At 36.5% G+C, this 20,681-nt stretch overlaps 1 protein-coding gene across 3 annotated transcripts in view; it reads right to left on the bottom strand.

Moving 5' to 3' along the window:
- Positions 1-2,739: 2,739 nt before the first annotated feature.
- The window catches only part of LOC129718462 (NIF3-like protein 1), a 59,346-nt gene continuing 41,404 nt past the window's right edge, over positions 2,740-20,681 (bottom strand). For 2 of the 3 annotated variants that reach the window (XM_055669266.1, XM_055669255.1), the window contains 2 exons: positions 11,423-11,599; positions 2,740-11,369 (listed from right to left, as the gene is read on the bottom strand). In XM_055669266.1, the coding sequence (XP_055525241.1) occupies positions 11,179-11,369; positions 11,423-11,599 (368 nt within the window). In that variant the 3' untranslated portion in view covers positions 2,740-11,178. The remainder of the gene's footprint in view (positions 11,370-11,422; positions 11,600-20,681) is intronic. The other variant, XR_008726913.1, reaches the window with a different exon arrangement.

The raw sequence follows: 20,681 nt of genomic DNA, 5'->3' as shown, positions 1-20,681 counted from the left end.
AGAATTCAAGATCACAGATATATCGGGATCCGAAGCAACTCTTCATTCAACGGAATCGGATCGGGTCATACATCGAAACATTAGTCATCTGAAATCAATTGGAACTAGACTAATCCCAGATGTGTAAGTGATGCATCAAGCAGGAAACAATTGCGGAAATGAATCCCCTACTCTTCAGGAGATTTCGAAGACTTGTACTAAAAAGGATCAGCAAGGACTGCCAGAGTGACCATCTCGCACCCTACAGAATGAGAGAGTATGTAGTACAGGAAGTTCAAGTCGATAAAGTTTAGGGGGGATGCTGGGATTAATTACTGGAATTACGAGAGACGATGCAAAAGAGGATATCTGGCAACAGGGTTTCGTGAAGAACGTTAGTACACTGAAATAATCTCACCTGTTCATATTATATGGGAGTGTTATAAATTTGCACTATTAGAACTTCCAATCAAAACGATGTGATCGAAAATGTGTCATGCATTCTTCATAGGATCGTCTGATAGACTCACATTACTACCAAGCTTTTAAAAAAGATAAAAAAATCCTTTAAAAAATAAAGAACATATAATCCATTAGACTCATTGGAAATACCATAATTTATATCTTGACATACACTAACATTTTCATAGGAAAATCTCATGCATTCTTTGTTATTATCCTATAGAAATAACTTCACTAAAGGGACTGTTTCTTTCATATGATATGTACATGAAAACAAATCGAAGTGTTTGTTTATGAAATGTACTAGAATTTATTATAAAAATATAAAATATATAATATTTAGCAAATTTGAACTTGGCTGTTGACTGCTAAACGGCAATCCTAAAAATTAAGGCAAAAATGAATTAAGTCGGTTATTCCTGACAAATGATTAATAAAAAAGAAATTACCGGTTCAACGTTAGCCACTTGATCCCAGTTCCAATTATCTGTTCGTTGTTTGCCCTACGATTTGATAAGTGCCAATTTCTTCGGTGTGATCTATAGTTGTGAATATCTATGTAAGTTTGAACTCAAATGAAGTATAGAAAAATAACTTACCCATTGGAGATAAGCAAATATCCTTCCAATCGCCCAATAAGACGCCGTCTTTTCGTGTTGTAGCCATTTTGAATAACCATCTGGATTATTCGATACCAAATCCAAACGTCAAAACAAAATTTCACAAGTACTGAAGAACTGACAAGAAGTGCGGCGACGTGTGTTTTTCATTAGATTTATCAATAAGATTTATGTTGGTTTCGAAACATGGCGGTTTTATATATTTACTTTATAAAATGTATTCCGCAATATTGCCGGTAAATTCAAATTTTTGCGGCACATGTTAGACGTAAATGAATATCAAATAAAATGGATGTGAAAATCCGATAATAATTATTTCATTGTGCGATTCGTAAAAATTATTGTATCACATTTAATTTATGAATGAATTTCTAATGGAATCATATAAAATTGAGAGATCTTTTGGTACGTGAAATTCTTTGGACAAATTCAATAGAGAATATATGTCGACTTGTTTCAGTGTAGAGAGAACGGGTCGGAAGCGGTGTGTGTTCGAAGATCCCTGGGAAAATACAGTTCAAAGATTCTGAAGTTACTACGTGTATAATTATCAATCCGATGGAATGCGTGATCCTTATCCAGTAAGTTAAGATCCTACAGAGTCAACTTCAATAATTCAACTCGAGGCTACAATCCAACCATAGAGTCCGGAATGACGTAGCAGCTAGCCGACCTTCAACCCAGGTTCAGAACATTGACAACCCAAGACGTGATTCGGATGGAACCAAATCTTTAAGGGGGGGCGTCTTTTTCGCAAAATAAATCAAATCAAATCTACTTTTATCTACTTCTATTTTTATTTTATCTACTTTTATTTTTTCTACTTTTATATAACTAGTAACACGACCAGTCGATTCTGTCAAGTGACGCTTAGTTGGGAAAAAGGCGTTGTCGGAAGAAGATCGCCGTAAATTATTTGCAATTTTTGTGAGCGAAATGGAGAAAAATCTAAAAGTGAAGTGTTCCACTATTTTGAAGATCTGGGAAATAAAGAAAAACATTTATATACATTATTATCAAACTCTTCGAGAATGGAAATACAAATGTACCTTCAAAAGAAATACTGGTTCCGGACGAAAATGCACTTTGCAAGAGAGCAAAGTTCGAGCGAAATTGAAGGCGGAAACGTCTGGTTGGTCGGCGAAATCATATCGTGAGCTGGGCAATAAACATTAGCTTGATCCAAAAACGGTGAGAAGTATCTGCATGAAATGGGCTTAAAACTTAGAATATAAGTTCCATACAAATGACAAAGTAGTGCTTTAGCCAGACCTTGCATGGTCACATTATGCTAATGCAACTTTAGCGGATTTGCGGCAAGGGTTTATTCCGAAAGGATACAATCCTCAAAATGTGCCACAGCTGCAGTCTATTAAAACTTTCTGAGCAAATTTGAAGCGAATGGTCTACCATAAAGGATACAGAGCAAAAAACAATTGAAACACCCGGAATTTAGGAAGCTAGAAAGCAAATACCCCAGAGAATAAGGAAATCAGCGCGATGTGAAGCTGAGTTTTTCCTATGAGGTTTGTTAATGACTTACATTATCTGAATAAACAAACAAGTATAGAAAAACAAGTTGCGCAAGATTTTTATTTGGGATTGAAAGTTTGTTCGGATTTTTTTCCTCATACGTTATTCACAGAAAATTTAAAATGAACATGAGAAAAACACAGTGTAGAGTTCAAAAATATACAACGCATTTTATCTGTACAATGAACCTAATTTATATACCCTGTAGCTAAGAGAAGAGTGGCCAAGTGGCTTCTTCCTCTTATCCTCTAGTATGAAACATATCCCCGGTTGAACATTATTTTCGTTTGCCTTACGCAAAATTCAGTGCAACCAGAAAAATTTATTAATTTTATTTTTATTTAACAAAAAGCACAACAATGAAAATTATACTACAAACAACATATAAAACAATACAACAAAATTTCGTCTATATTAAGATCATCATACTTCTATTGTCAAACTTTTTCTTCTTGTTTTTCTCACTTCTCCAGACTTTATTCGAAACAAAATAAATTTTTTGATGATAAAATTTTTAATAGAATACAATTAAAAATACTCGGCAAAACACTCAATTTCTGTCGCAAAAGCAAAGCAAAGCCTTGGAGCTACAATCCGTATCGGAACTCGACCTTCTGTTTATTATACACAGATTTCTTAGTTAGTATACAATTGCGGGACTAGGCGCTACGATCTTGCTGAAACCAACAGTCCCGAGCCGGGTTTCGAGAACATACGACGACTGGATTGTTAGGGCAGCATCGTACCTCGAAACCAGTTAGGAGATTGTAAATCAGGGGTCAAATGGTTGTTTGTGAAGAAAAGCTTAATTTCACGTTACAATGTAGTTGTTCGTTGTAATAACATAATAATAAAAAAATATCTTCCCTGCATATTCGACTATTGCGTGGGATGTTCAAATTTGGAATATCTTTTTCAGATTCACGCATATTTTTAGCAACTGTCAATAAGCTCCTGCATCCTTGGTAAATGGATAAAATTTAATGCCTAGACCGGAACCACCACAGTAGGTTTTAAAACCAAACGCTTGGCATTTCATTCAAATTCATTTTTGCTTTTATATACCGCAACCAAAACAAAATTGTGTCCACAGTATTGAACTTTCACTTACTTAATGATGGGCAATCTGAACCCCTTTTGAATATTGTCACACACGCGTGCTGTCAAAATCAGCCAATCACGTTTGAAGCAAAAAACCTGGAGCAAACCCAATGAGCATAAAAGCTTTTATTCTCATTGGAGCGAACCGAGGTATCATCTTGGCCACTCTTCTCTTGAGCCTGTATTACACTCTTTGACCGAGCGTCAAATATTTGGCACTATTTGACAGATAAAAATTTTGTCAAATATAATTGTTTGCCACTCTCCAATTTTAACATGGGTCAAACACGGGCAAACAACATCATAATCAAATAAATTTGTCCATTATGTCAGAAGGTCAAATATTTGACCATTAGACAAAGAGGTACTACAGGCTTTAGCCCTGTAGTGATGAGATACTTATCGATAAATTCTGGACATCGATATTATCGTTAATTTTTTTACGGTAACGATAATTATCGATATTATAAGGGTGAGCAAAAGCATAGATCATTGAAACATAGATATCCAACTCAACCAACAATCCGGGCGCCCCTCCGAGTATGATGGCGGTTGGGTGAACTACATTTAATAAGCACACACAGAAAAATATTAAGGTAATTGCCATCTTTTTAGGCTTGGTCAGATTTGCGCGGTGTTTTAACAGACTAATCTATATGGTCTAGATAATAATAATAATTTATTACAACAGGACTATAATAAATGCCAATGTATGAGATGGCCATGATATGAATTATTTATTTTGAAGATAGTATGACTAATCGTTCATAGTCGTTTCAACAATATATTTTCAAGCATAACCAAAGATGATCAGTACACAATACGTTACTCTTCAAGAGTAACGTATTGTGTACTAGTCATCTTTGGTTATGCAAGAGTAACTCTTGCAGTATGCAGCGGACACGACTTTCGCTGCGCGTCAACGAAAATTGAACTATACCGTTAATTTGGTGATGACGACAAGGTGGTGAAAGGTGAAGCATGTTTTTCAATATCATTGTATGGTCCTGTCATCTAATTTTCAATATCCTTATACGGTATTGCCATCTTGTTTTCGTTTTCATCTAGCGGATTGAGCATGATAAATCGATTTTGCTAATAATCACAGTTTTAAGGTCATCAGATGGCACCGTTATAAACGTGTCGCTAGCAAAATGTATTAAGTCAGGTATCTTGCTCTAGTCATCATTAGCATAACTCATTTGTTGTTTGTACCAATTTTAATAGTCGATTGAGAACCACTATACAGCTTTAATCCCTTTGCGGAACTGATTGGGTTAATAATTCTGCCTCAGCCGTCAAATAATGCTGTAGGATGTTCTCCTATTCGGTTTGTAGCTTCCGTTGCAGATTATTGTTTGTGATCTCATTCATTATCAATTTCACTATTACTTGCTTGAATGTTCAAATCGATTTATTCATATTTGCAAAGAACTGAGAAAATCAAATTTGAAAATTTTCACTCATCCTTTTAAGTTCTATTTAAAAACGATACAATATTTATTCTGGTGAATACCGCTAAACGCTATTTTTAACTAAGGCTTTACATTACGGTGTTGAAAATCGTTGTTATATACGTCTCTTAATATCCTCAAAATTCACTTACAACGAGTAGCAAAGCATAGCATAACTTATTTCGTCAAAATTCACGAACGTCAAGTACAACATAAACAATGCTAAAATAATTTAAGTGAATGTGAAGCTTTTTTTTTTTCTTTTCGTCACCTTCGACAATTCGATGAGAGTATCTATGAGATTTTTACATTTTGTGACTCATGCTAATCTGTAAAATTACGCGAGGTTTCTTTGCATTGTTGTTGTGATAAATTGAAATTGCAAATCATCTAGATTATATTGTAAAGTCGATTGAAAACCGCCATACAAATCTGATTGAAAGTAACATGATATTTTTCTGGGTGTGAGAATCTGGTCAAGCTCACCACTGAAATGATAAGGAGTACCATGATATTTTTCCGAGTGGATATGCTTTAGTTCACCCAACGGCCTACAGATGGCAAGTTCATAGTGTTGCCTTGAGATTATATGCAGCGAAGCCCAACTTGGATATCTATGTCTCTTTAGTCTATGCTTGAGATTATATGCAGCGAAGCCCAACTTGGATATCTATTATCGAATTTCTGTATTCAACCAGCTTACCTCGTTTTGACCTGGAAGCGCACTAACTGCTGTCAAAACCCTTCTTTATTCGCTCGATTTTGACCCAGTTTTGACCTGCCGTGCTGCCCGAAGCGCACTGTAAAATCCAAGTATAAATGACAGTTCTAAAAGGTATGCTATTCACGTCGATGCATTAGCATTAGTGAGCGTTATGAACTTTTTCAGATTTTGTATGAAATTTGAAATGATTATGCATTTTAAACAAAACTTATAAAACATACTTCCCTGAAAAGTTATAGAAATGATGTAGAAAAATGTTTTATTCGTGAGAAATACATAAACACGCTGGGGTTTAGGTAAAATATGCTGTTTTTCATCATTTTGCCGGTAACCTTTTTGCACTTTTCGTTTTTTTCTTGTACTCTTATAGCGCTTCTAAATAGAGTCGCGTATGTTTCATACAGTAACAAAAGTCATGAGCTATGACAATGACTAAGATTATGCTCCAACTATTGAAAATATAGCATTTTTATATATTTTATTTCGACATATTGTCGCAATTTTTCACACTAAATCTAAATTAATATCTATTTCTAGTGTGTTGCAACTCTCCAGAGGAGATTCACTCTCCAACCAAAAAAATCAAATATAAAACAACATAAAACGAGAAATTTCCAAAAATGTTCCGAATTCCATACAAAACGCGAAATTTTTCATAACGAGATTTGTTTGTGTGCGTGGATAGACAAAATGTAGCATACCTTGTAGAACTGTCAGCATACTTGGCTGTAAAATTTGTCAGCTTCAACCCATCACCTCACGTGCTAAATTCGTAAACAATTATCTGGCATCTCTCTCTTTCTTGCGTCTTAAATGGCGATGACGTTTTATTATTGCTCGGCAGTTTTGCCCGCACACAGTGGAATAAAGAAATTCGTTATATGTCTCTTTAGTCTATGCTAAAAATTAAATCTATCATCATTTTCCTAGTTCTGAACTTAAAATCCAGAAGTCGCACGGTCGTTTTTAGTTTTGCGTTTACCTGAATCAATCCAATGATGCCGACGGCTATTTGATAACACGTGCCCTGAAAGTTCTCCGTTTAGGTTATTAATTTATAAATGAATTATGTGGCCAAACCTGTTTAAAAGTGTAAAGATGTGGTCTGTGATGCTTCGTTTATGTGAGAAAAGTGAAGGTTTAGTGAAAAACGTAGTGTTCCTTGCGTGGGAGTGATTATTTATTTATCCACGTATTAAAATTGCCAATTGCAAGGCAAGCTAAGTTGCGTGAGTGTGAGTGCATACTTTGTGCGTCGCACTAACTAGCGGTTCATTATGGACATGCGCAAATGGACCGCATGATGGTGTGTACGAAAAGAAAGGCAATACTTGGAGAGCGGAGAGAGCAGCGTTGCGCTGTCGTGTCTGCTGTGATGCTAGGTGCTAGTTGGCGCTTGTTTTGCTGGCATAGTAATCATCGAAAGGATACATATGTTTTTGTGTCGATCATTTCGAGAATGCATAGGCCTTGTGTGTAGTGGTTTTCATCGCACTTCGGCAGAAGTGTAAAAGTGTGATCTGTTGGTAGCTTTCCGGTTGCTAGTAGTGCTTTTTTTTCGCAAGTCAAATTGTGCGATGCGTTGAGTCTCGAAATGTTTTACTCTCTTTTCACCCACAAGACCACAAGTAGAAGCAACTGAGAATAGTCAGGTAGGTTAACTTATCAGCGCGATCGGTTCGACATACACGATCCGCGTTTGGAAATATTTTTTTTTCTAAATGGTTCACGAATATGGTTTAAACCTGTATCAGACTAACCGTTGCAGCGGTCAATCGCTACCGTTCCGTTCTTTTTCGACCAATCAGAACACAGCGGTCGACCGTCGCTTGTTGTTGTTGCAAAAAATAGAATTATTTCTATTTTTGCCGCCAACCGTTCCCAACGGTCAAATATAGCATTTCTTATGTAAAATTGGTCAACAAATTGATTGGGAACGGTTGACGGCAAAAATAGAAATAATTCTATTTTTTGCAACCGCTGTGTTCTGATTGGTCGAAAAAGAACGGAACGGTAGCGGTTGACCGCTGCAACGGTTAGTCTGATACAGGCTTTATATGCCACCGGATACCGCGTAGTTACCAGTTTGCGCAGCGACGTAGCGTACTGTTTTTATTGTTCCTGAATAATTGTATAGTTGTATTGATTGTCCAAATAGGAAAAAGAGTTAAATTAGGGTGCTTTCTTGGAGATTTATATTATGGGTATTCATGTCGAGCTCGTAAACAAATACCCAGCCGTAAAAATACTCACCTCCATTGACGAGTAACGGAAGATACACAGTTTACGGCTGGGTGTTCGTATGCGAGCTCGATGTGAAGACCCCTATTGTTATGTGGTTATGTGGAATATTGTTGTCTATTAGAGTTCATGAGAGATGGAATAGATGAATTGTGTTTATGAAAGGTAATAGGCACACATAAATTTCTAATCAAATCGTTGAATATGCGTCTTGCTTTAACGTCGATAGTTTTAGTATATAGAATCCTTACAATTTACTTTTGGCGCATGATATTTGGAATTGTCTCATAGAATCGCGGATTTCATTTTATGATTTTTCTAGCTTTTGGATAAATATTTCCGTAAATAAACTTTTCTTTTTCAAACAATTATATTGAAACATACTTTGATTGCGATTGGTTTGGCATTTTTCAAATGGAGTTGGAACTCTGCTCGGTTTTATATACATTTATGCGCATTGTTCTGAGGAAAAAGTGTATCTGAATTTTCTAAATTTTTATGGCTTTGAATGCATGGAATTTTACTAGTTTTTTCATTCAATAGGTAACTCTTGAGTCGATAACTATGTGAGAGATACACAGACGAATTGGCTTTGTATCTAATTAGTAAGCCTGTGTGTTGGAGGGTCGGCGGGGGGCTCCCCGATGGGGCGGCTACCACACCAAAAATTATACAGCTCGTCTGTTTTGATGTTGACGGTTGCCTTGACGGTGGGTGCCTTGTCGGTTCTCTGACTTACAGGTTCACTATGATCTAATAAACGAGTGAGGGTATTGTGTGAGGTCGATGAGAGATTTATTTTGAGCAGTAGTTGCAAACTACAGCTGCTTGCTAGATGTGTGGAGTTGTCCGCAGATCGCAGGTTACACGGGCTCGTGTACAGATTATTTATATACAGATTATTCAAATGCAGATATTTGCGGGTTTTCTTTTGGATCTTAAGCATGATATTTTCAACATTTAGCAAACTTAAAATAAGGCATAGTTTTGTGGGTATTTCGTCAAGTTTTATGATTTTTACAGCTTTTGAAAAATACTGTTACATATATTCAACTTTTGAGTGATTATTTGGTGTCTCGTAAGTCTGCGTGTTACGAGTCTATGCCGGTTGTATTCTGATATTGACAATTTTGGCATTTAAAAAAAACTCATGCAATTTTTCGTTTTTGAAATTTACGGGCTTTGGATGCATGAAAAATTGCCAGTTTTTGAATTCATTAGGATACTTAGTTCATTTCTACCTACGTTAGCGAGCTTCTTCAACGCGTTCAAGATTACCTTTACAATGGCCGGCTTATAACACATGTCGCGCGCGGTATAATTGTTGATTTAATTAAGTATAAAAAAATTTCCCGAGTAGTTTCCCGAGCGCATAATCCATCATTTCATGGTTGACGACAATGCTTTTTAATATATTTCCCAGTGGTATAATTGCCATCTATTCGCGTTCGACGTACGGTTGTTCAATAGGGTTTGACTTAGGTTCAATCAATAAAATCAATCAATAAAATAACACTTGCTGGAACTAAAACGCGTAGTATAGTGCGATACGTTCAATTAACGAAAATTACGCAAGGCCGCAGAAAGTAATTACCTTCCGATTTGCTTGTATATTCATATTGCGATTATGGTTGTGGATGCAATTTAAAATATATTGTCTGGCCTAATAACCGTTAAATTTTCAGTCTTTCGAGTGTATTATGCGAGAACTTTCGTGGATATCGGTTAGGAATATTAACGCTATCGTGATCGTCGACGTCGTCGGTGGCTGTCATAAAAGACGTGATACGGTAAGAGAGACTCGGTGGCAGCGCACCGTTTACCAAAACGAACTATGCTGCAACAAACCCTACCCTTTTATCCGACCTCCCAGTGATTTCTCGTGGAAGTGCAGAGGTGTTCTCGGCTTCCATCAAAGCGAGTATCATGTCATCATATTCCTATACACATTTCTTATTTGATCTGCATTCGGATGCGGCCGGCGCTGGTATTGTCCAATAAAAAGATTGAGGTCACCAGTTTTTACACATTGATGATGTATGTTAATCTCAAACATCATCAATTGGTTCCCTGTGTAAATACAGCTGACCTGGCAATAACAGAGTAGCAACCGCGGGCGATCAATCATGCTCATGCTCATGCTCAACCTGAATCAATCCAATGATGCCATATGGCATCACCTGACACATTGAACATTTCTCGACTTAAAAGGAAAATTAATGACATTTCCTTCATTTGGCAATACATTTCTCGCCAAACATGTGAAAAGGGCACATGTGCCATATGTAAACAAGCCACAATTTCACGTTTTTCAATAAATACAAGCTTAATCTACCCGTACAAATAAGATTGTTTGATTAAGAGTAAATTCTTTTATCAATAAAGCTTAGTGGTAAGGGCAGATTTTGCTTGTATTAATCAAAAAACGAGAAAATTTGGCTTGTTTACATATGGCACATGGGATCTTTTCACATGTTTGGCGAGATTTATGAACAGCAACAGATGCCGGTTTACAGAGAAAATCGCATCAAGTTAGTTTAGTTTTGTACCTGAACGTTGCAGTTATTAAGAGTTGAAAAAAGTACAATATTCACGGGGAATTCTGGACTGATTTGTGTTAAATCACCAATAGAGAAGGTCGATTCAATTTGTGTAAAATTCCAGATTGTTTATCATGACAACGCTCAAAAGATTGTTATCTGCTTCATGTAAGTACTTAGTACTTTTCAACGTTATTCGTACAAATCGATTGAATGCTTAAAGAAATACATCCTACAGCTCGATTACACTATTTACATCAAAATTATTTTGATTGTTGATTATTTTATCGAATATCAACTTATCTAGATTTTCGTTTCTTGTTACTACAAACAACGCGCTTTTGTTTGGCTTGTCGTTGATTACTTACTGCAACCGAGGGAAGAAAAACGGAATTATTGCCACCCGAAGTGACACCGCTATCGCTGGAAAGTTGAGTCGACGGTAACTGTCGCTGGTTATGCGATTGCTGCTGTTGCAATTGTCCAGGATCATACTACGAGCATAACCAGTGGTACACCGGAAATCAATAAGTCTGCAATGGATCAATATCCTGTTCAGATACATCAATCTGAATACCCTGATATTTTTTGAGCATGCTAAGTAGAATCTGGCGAAAGATTGGTAGATAACCTCGTTCCGAATTGCTATGGTTCAGCAGAATCACATGGATGTTTTGATGATTAGCATCTAATATATCGTGATGAAACATTTCACCTGCAATTTCATTGATTACTTGAAAAGAAAAATAAATGCAAATAGAAAAAAACCTGTGATATACAAATCTGCTTTCACTCCCTTTAGAACATTTGTACCAGATCCAGCGCACACAGCAAACGTTCGAATAGGAGACTCGATGTTTCGGTTGACAGCGATTGCTAATTTCAGGTCCTTCAATTTTGTATATGCTTTAATGCGGTCAACTGCTGCACCAAGTGTTAATTCACCTGAGGCATTCCATAAAAAATGAATAAAAAAAATTATTTTTTTCGAGATGTCATTTCCGTTTTTGCTGAAACTTTGTGCAATTGTTCTTTTTTGATAAAGCGGTCGTTTAACATCAGTTCTTCTTGTTGATTTCCGACTGCTGTTTCGAGAGTGCCTATCAAAAAATGTGACTGATGAATCAAATAACGGAAAAATGGTTTGTTTGATTGAAATAGTTTCCTAGACCTGTTGTAGGTAATAGACCATTTTACGAACTGACAGGTGTCATGGATCCTGCTGATATTTATTTTGCTTTAGGAGCCTTTCAATAATTACGTAAGCATATTTTTCCACTTTTTCCAACCCCCCTCCCTCCCTTGTACGACATCGTAAGATTTTTTGATATCCCTCCTCCCCCCTAGTAAGATCTTACTGCCAGCATATATAGATTTTTATTTTAGTTTTAAATTATAAAGCAAGTACAGTACTTCGTTTCGTCTTCTGTCCTTTATTCGAGTAATTTCGTAATTTCCTTTTCATGAATTTTACAGTCCACGCTGTCATAAACATGGTTATTTGAACAGCTGCATTAACAATGTTTTTCTTACATAAGAAAATCAATTCACCCCCTCCCTCCCTTGTAAGATATCGTAAGAAAATTGCACACTCCCCCCTCCCCCCATTTTTGCTTACGTAATTATTGAATGGCCCCTTAACGTGCGTTATGCACACGGGACCGTAGCTTTCTGTTAAAATTTCATTCGTAAATTAAGTTCAGAAACGTCTTGTAAAATGGTCTATAAAATTGTGATTCCAGAAAAAATACAGTCATGGAAGAAATAATAAATACACTTGCAGTGCTGGATAACACCATTTTTAAAAAAAGGAACGGAGAAATAACTGCAGAAATTTCTTTGTCGGTGATTCCGAAGTTTTTTTGCGTAAGTGTTTTTGAAGTGGCGAAAAAAATAAATACATTATTGAAATATATATACAAAACAATCCAAATTAGCTTTATTTCTCTACATATCGTTAGCAAAGCGACCTTTTACGTTACAAAACTCACTTTCAATATTTTGTGGCTTGTCCTTTGTTTTGTAAAACCATATTCAATCTTCATGGTATGTTTATCACCATGTTTTCATGAGTAGAAGCTGGACTAGCACTTCACGCTGCCTGTACGACATTCCATAAGTCTGTTTTATTCTTTGGATGATGCTTTGCAACCTTACTTTACTTACTTACTTTTAAGGCGACAGACCGATCATCGATCCAGTGCCGAATCCAGAATACGTCGCCATGTCCCTCGGTCTTGGGCTGCTATCCTCCAATCGCCCCTAACACCTATTTCGCGTGCATCCTCGTCGATAGCACACATCCAACGAGTGCGGGGTCTACCCTAAAGTCGACGAGCTCTATCGGGATTCCTGCTAAATATAGTCTTCGCTTGACGCTCATCCGGCATTCTCGCTACATGCCCAGCCCACTGAAGCCTGCCGTGTTTTATCCGCTTGACTATATACGCCTATTTGTATGCCTAGTCTGAACTCCTACCAACTTCTGGTATTTCTTTTAGTTAAAACACTGAAACAACTAAAACACGACTTGTTGTCACCAAGTCCCAAACGGGATTAATTTATTCAAACTCTACTTAATTCTAAGTCACTTCTTAATCTCTAACTTTTACCTAATACTACTTTACGTGTAACATGGTTTATGTATGTCTGTAATATGTATATGAAAATAGGCGGGACCAGAGCATTGAATTTTCATTGGTTGATACAGTGTGGCTTGCTATAAACTCACACTGCTATCGGGCTATTCCTTACGCCTGAGTGTAGGCAATAGCACATGTTCATGACGTCCGCAAGTTGCGCTAGTGTCTTCGCTGCTTGCGGCTCTCGTTCTATTTCGAAAGAATAAAGTGGGACGAGAAAGAATTGTGGGAATCTAAACATTGCTGGTTGTGCTGGCAATGTTTTGGTTAGTTTTATGAGGTGTTGCAAATATGAGATCGAAAAGGTTCTTTGGTTCTCATATATCCACATGCACTTGGTTAATTTTCCAGTGGTTGCATGTACATGCATGAGAACCCAATGTGTGGTAAATTTGAATTATTGAGGAAACATGGGTTTTAGGAATTTGGCTGGCTCGGTGAGAATTCTCAAGTGGATTGCGTATGGCTAGTTGTCATATGCGACACTTGTCGTGGGAAATCGTATGTTAGAATAAGGATTTGTTAAATAACATAGGTTTTAGAAATTGGGTTAGTTTGGTGGGAAAGAAGTGGTTTGCGTATGGCTAATGTTATATGCAACACTTGTCGTGGGAATAATTTGGAAGATGTTTGACTATCCGGCCCGTGGAAATATGTTTTCTGGGTTCGTTTGGAAAGTCATTAAAATTTGGAGGATCGTGTTATCCTCGTAAGGTTTCAGCTTACATCTCCTCCCCAAGAATGATCTGGAGGGTGAAGCCGAAGGATCATTCTGAAAAAGGATAGGTAGGGTTTTCTGTAATTGTTGTCAATTATTGTTTTATAAATCGTGAAAAATGCCTTGTTGCTCACCTTTACAATACTGATGAAATTTTGTTGTATAATGAATTCTTGTATGTGTATATATTATTATTATTATTATTTTCTATTATAATGTATAACAAAATTGTGAATATAAAATGTATGTAGTGATATGATATGTTATAATATTTTTATATAAAAAAAAAAATGTTGTGTGTATAATATGTGCTTTTGATGATAAAATAATATAATATTTGTAAGTTATAATTATGACATATCGTAGTGTTTTTTTTTTGTATACTTAATATAATCTTTTATTTAAATTTTGTATGTGATCTTTTGTATAGTCTTGTTTTTATGATGATTTTAGTGCTTGATGTAGTTGCTAATCGTGGTGGTGCGTTAGCTACTACATTCCTTATATTCTACTATTTACAATTTTTGATTTTGTGGTCTATGATTTTTTTTTTTTTAAACTCTACTATGTACAATTTTGTCATCGGTATGATGAACTAAATGAATGAAATGTTTTATTCTTAATTATGATATTTGTAAAACAGTTTGTGTGTTATCTTAATTCATGCGCTACCGAGCTAATTGATTACTGCTCAAATGTTGTTTGTATGTATTTTTCTTGTATGTTGTGGAATAGTTAATGTATATTTTTTTTTTGTGAATATTTTTCTGTGTTTACGTTTGCTATTTTTCTTTTGTTTTGCTTCCCTTTTTTTTTGTTTTGTATATGAAAGTTAATATGTATAAGTATATACAATTGATATCGTGTTGCCTCTAATGTCTTCGTGTTTCTGTTTTTTTAATTTTGTTGTTCCTAATGTCTATATTTCTGTTTGTTTAGTTTGTGAATTTTATTAATTTGTGTTTGTTTAATTGCTTGAATTTCATTTAGTTCCATTTTGTTTATTTTATGAGTTTGTTTAATTTAATTTGCTTTGTTTAGGGTTTTTATTTTTGCTTTATTCTATTATATTCGTAAGTTTAATGACGTCCTTCTGGTTCACCTCTTTATGCCAGGCATCCGGGGAAAATTATAAAAAATTGGTTCTTGGACAGTAGAGCGTTAAGTTCTGTGTCCATTTGATACCGTCTTGTGTAGTTGCTTCCCGGGCATCTGGTAACTATCTTGAGTTCCAGGAATACTTTCGTTATTTCTTGTTTCCTTCTTAAATTCTATACTTTGCTGAGGATTTTTAGCCTTTTCGCTCAACAAAATAGGACGTTGCTTGTTTGCATCGCCTCTTAAAAGATTATACTGATGATTTTAAGCCATTTCAACCAGGTAAATCTGTAATATTTTGGTTACTCAGCTAGGTTAGCAGACGTGGTATCTGCCTCCTACTTGAATAAACGTCTTAAATTTAAATAATTTTCGAAATCCACTGAAATCTAAAGTTGATCAGACTTAAGATTGCAGTTTATTTATCGTTTTGAGCCCATGTGGTGATCGATCACATGTTCTCTTAACGACGTAGATTTGGATAATTATTATATAAAAGTAAAAAAATAATATTTATAAATTGGTGCAAAGCAATGTATTGTGCAGAATAAGAAAAAGAAAAAAAAAATTAATTTAGTGAGAAAAAAAAAATATTTCTATTCTAGCTCTTCTAATCCGTATTTCGCCTCCAAAGCTTTCCAGTTAAGGCTGTTATTGTCATTGCCTAACTGACTTTGGTTTATTAAAAATACTTGGTTGTCTCCCTGATGTTGAAAATTACTGTGATTTTGTTGATGTTGGAAATGTTTTCGGCTCATGCCTCGTCTAAAATTTCGATTTTGGTATTTATATTGTGGATATACTTGATTTTCTCTAATTGGTCTGTAATTCTGATAGTTATTGTTGTTGTAAAAATTTCTTAAATTTCCACGATGGTTTTCGTAACTATTTCCTCTTCCTCTATAGAGGTTGTTTCTAGGTGGGAAATTATTATATTGAGCGATTGGCGCTCTATTTTCTCTGAATCCGTTATGATTCCGAGGATGTTGTATTGAAAATACGTTATTTGTGTTCCCAATTTCAGACGATAGAGCAGCGTCCATGGTGTATTCTTGCACCTTTTGGACCGCTTCGCTTATTTCTGCAAATTTCCCCGCTTTGAGGATTGTTTTTAATTCTCTATTACTTATTTCTTTTATCAAGGAGTTTAACCCTGATTTTAGAGCTAAAGTGTTTGCTGTTTCAGCGGGTACACCTTGCTCCATGTACATGAATTTGAGTTTTTGTGTGAGGTTTTCTACGTCATCACAAAGCTCGTTCGTATTTTTTGATTTCACTTGTCCCAACTTGGCAATTATCGTGTCGGGTGTTTCTTTAGATTTACATCTTTTTTGGACGTCGAGGATTAAAGCTTTAATTGTTGGTATGTTGGTTGGTAGGCCTTGTCTTGCCTTTCCAACCAATCTAATTCTCAGAAATTTTATAGCCGTTGCCACCTGGTCTGCTGGTGTTAACTCAGCTAGTAGGTTGGCAGCGTCAACGAATGAACTGAGTGCATCAGCACTTCCGTCGAACGTTGGTACAAGCGCGGTCGCTTGCTTTATGTCGAACGTTTCGTTGTTCGTCATGTTAGTCGTTTGCCTTAATGGGTTAGTTATTTGTTGCCCTTTACTGTCTAGTTCGCTGTTGCCCGGGAGTGGGTCAGTGGTTTGTATTTTTGCTGTGGTGTTTTTGCTACCGTCTGGTGGGTTAGTGTTATGGATTTTTGCTGTATTGTCTTTATTTCCCGCAGGTGGGTTATTGCTTCTACTACCGCCAGTAATTGGGTCAGTAGTGTTATTTTTATTGTATTGTAATTTTAGGTCTATTATGTTGTTGATTTCGTAGTTTAGAGTCCTTGTATTTTTCACGATAGCGTTAAACTCTTTGTCGGGGATGTTGTCGTTGTTCTCGTGTAAATATTCTTCTACCCCTTTTGTTAGTATGTTACTGAGGTGTCTTTTGGTATGTAAAAGTTCGTCCGTGAGCTTTGTGTTTATAGCTTTCTTGAGGTATTTATGTAAATTCTCTAAATCCTCGTATGATTTTGACATTTAGGCTCTTGCTTTTTAAAATGCATATGCTATTATGTTATGTTACATTTATTTGTAATTTTTTTTTTTTTTGTGTATAATTTGTATAATAAAAAAAAATTGATTTGTATACTGGTTTTACCTATATAAACATTGTAATATTGTATAATTAAGTGTACATATATATATAAATTTGTTTTGACATAAGTGTGGTTACTTGTTGTTTCCGTGGCGATGCTTCTGCTGCTGTCACCTGTGTTGCTGCTGGATACAAGCTTGTTGTCTTTGATGCTGGTTCGGTCACGTCCACCGAATCGTTGTTTCTGCTACTTCAGCTTTCGTTGTATTTTTATAATTGTTCTTCTCCTTTTTTTTTTTTTTTTTTTTTGTTTTCACTGTTTATCTCTTATTGGCGAGATAGTTGCCTTTGTCTTTCAAATTGTGTCACTGCTTAACTGAATTTTTCTTTTTTTTTTTTTTCATTGAATGTTGAGTTTTTTCCACGACTCAAACCATTCTTTCGTTAAGTCTTCTGTTACGGTCGGTCGTCGTTCAAAACGCGTTTTTCTTTTTTGCACTTGACCGTTCACTTCAAGAGTCAAAATCACTTCGATTTCTTTGTCCTTAATGTTCTTGTATTTTTCTCTTATAATGGGTGTATTGGCTGCAATAGCCGCTTCCCATGCTTGATAGAATGCTAAACATTCTTCAAAATCTTCCATATAATTCTTCATTGTCTTTTCTTTTGAAACGGTTTGCACTTAATTTTTGTTTTATTGTCCTTTACACTGCCGAGGCACTAATGACTTGTAGGCGTGTTTCTGCCTTTATTTTTTTTTCGATATAGTTTTTGGTTGCACTTCGTAGCAACCTAAACGCGATTATCAAGATTAATATTAGTGCTATTAAGCACAGTGCTCCCGCGGCGTATTTATTTTCGACCGCACTGTTAGCACTGCTGCTTGCGGTGTTCGTTATTACTTCGTCCGCACTGAAAAACCCCATTGTTCTTTTCTCTCACTGGGTATTTTAGATTGTTTAGTGTTCTTTTATTATAATTTTTTTTTTTTTTTGTTTTTTGTTATTTAACGTGTTTTAACGGACTGTTTTTTTTTTTTGCTTTTCTTCACATAAATCATCACTTCTATTCTATTTTAAGCCATTAGGTCTGAACTTCTATGCCATTTTATGCCATTAGGTGCGAATCGTGTGGTAGACTTTTCACTTTATTAGGTTTTTCAAGCACTCAAAAAATTTTTTTTCTTCTCCTTTTTTTTTTTTTTTTTTTTTTTTTTACTTCACTTTGAGGCTTGCAATTCACTGTCTCACGGTCGCTATTTTTTTGTCTGTGTCCGTGTTTTTATTCCACTGAACTGTTATATTTTCGCGAGTTTTTCATGTTTCGTTGGAGTTTCTCCAGCACTGCACTTGGTTTGTCTTACCTTTTTCATTCCTCGTTATTGTTGATGCCGAAGGACGTTATCATTTGCTCTTCGGTTTTTATTAACATGTTCTTCGTGAGCCGCCTGTGTTCGATCAGTTCGATCATTACACACACTTTTTTTAATGTTTCGAGGTCTATTTCTTCCGCTTCAAGTTCTCGTGCTTTTAACTCATACAGGTTGGGCATATATTTGTATACCCTCGCGTACACTTGTTCATATTCTATGTTCATTTTCGTTTTGCTGTTTTTTTTTTTTTTTGTTAACACTTCCCCGGGGTTTCACTTTAACGATTGTGGTTACTAAGTCACGGTCGCCATCTGAACTCCTACCAACTTCTGGTATTTCTTTTAGTTAAAACACTGAAACAACTAAAACACGACTTGTTGTCACCAAGTCCCAAACGGGATTAATTTATTCAAACTCTACTTAATTCTAAGTCACTTCTTAATCTCTAACTTTTACCTAATACTACTTTACGTGTAACATGGTTTATGTATGTCTGTAATATGTATATGAAAATAGGCGGGACCAGAGCATTGAATTTTCATTGGTTGATACAGTGTGGCTTGCTATAAACTCACACTGCTATCGGGCTATTCCTTACGCCTGAGTGTAGGCAATAGCACATGTTCATGACGTCCGCAAGTTGCGCTAGTGTCTTCGCTGCTTGCGGCTCTCGTTCTATTTCGAAAGAATAAAGTGGGACGAGAAAGAATTGTGGGAATCTAAACATTGCTGGTTGTGCTGGCAATGTTTTGGTTAGTTTTATGAGGTGTTGCAAATATGGGATCGAAAAGGTTCTTTGGTTCTCATATATCCACATGCACTTGGTTAATTTTCCAGTGGTTGCATGTACATGCATGAGAACCCAATGTGTGGTAAATTTGAATTATTGAGGAAACATGGGTTTTAGGAATTTGGCTGGCTCGGTGAGAATTCTCAAGTGGATTGCGTATGGCTAGTTGTCATATGCGACACTTGTCGTGGGAAATCGTATGTTAGAATAAGGATTTGTTAAATAACATAGGTTTTAGAAATTGGGTTAGTTTGGTGGGAAAGAAGTGGTTTGCGTATGGCTAATGTCATATGCAACACTTGTCGTGGGAATAATTTGGAAGATGTTTGACTATCCGGCCCGTGGAAATATGTTTTCTGGGTTCGTTTGGAAAGTCATTAAAATTTGGAGGATCGTGTTATCCTCGTAAGGTTTCAGCTTACACTAGTACACTTCATGGTTCATGCGTCTGCGCCAAACACCATTTTCTAGTTTGCCACCAAGGATTGAACGCAAAATCCTACGCTCAAAAACACCAAGAGCTCGCCGATCAGCCTCTTTCAGCGTCCATGATTCATGGCCGTAGAGAGCCACCGGACGAATCAGTGTTTTATAGAGTGCAAGTTTAGTACGGATTTGCAGACTGCGGGACCTTAGCTGGTTACGTAATCCGTAAAAGGCCCTGTTTGCGGCTGCTATCTGCCTCTTTATCTCACGGCTAACCTCGTTGTTACATGTCACTAATGTTTCCAGGTAAATAAATTCGTCAACTACTTCAAATGTTTCCCCATCTAGCACCACCGCAGCACCAACCTCCGACGGACTACCACGCACTCTGCCAGCCACCATGTATTTTGTTTTGGCAGAGTTTATGACAAGCCCTAATCTCGCAGCTTCCCTCCTGAGAGGTCTCTTCCACAGCTCTACGGTTGATACCAATGATGTCGATATCGTCCGCAAAACCGAGAACCATGTGCGACTTCGTAATGATGGTGCCGCTTCTCTGCACACCAGCCCTCCGTATAGCACCTTCCAATGCGATGTTGAAAAATAAGTTCGACAGTCCGTCACCCTGCTTCAAACCATCTAACATCACGAAAGAGTCCGATATCTCACCGGCTATCTTAACGCTTGATGTAGAACCTTCAAGGGTGGCACGTATCAGCCTAATCAGCTTTGTTGGGAACCCATGTTCGAGCATAATCTGCCATAACTCATTTCTCTTAACTGAATCGTACGCTGCCCTGAAGTCTATGAACAGATGGTGCGTCTGAAAGTTGAATTCGCGTAAAAATCACAGGAGGGTTGTGTGCAAAGCCACGATCGCAAGGATGAAG

This window comes from Wyeomyia smithii, chromosome 1 (assembly GCF_029784165.1).
Source record: "Wyeomyia smithii strain HCP4-BCI-WySm-NY-G18 chromosome 1, ASM2978416v1, whole genome shotgun sequence".
In the NCBI taxonomy this organism is placed as follows: domain Eukaryota; kingdom Metazoa; phylum Arthropoda; class Insecta; order Diptera; family Culicidae; genus Wyeomyia; species Wyeomyia smithii.
The sequence above is the reverse complement of the archived record's forward strand: the minus strand, read 5'-3'. Positions and strand labels throughout refer to the sequence as shown.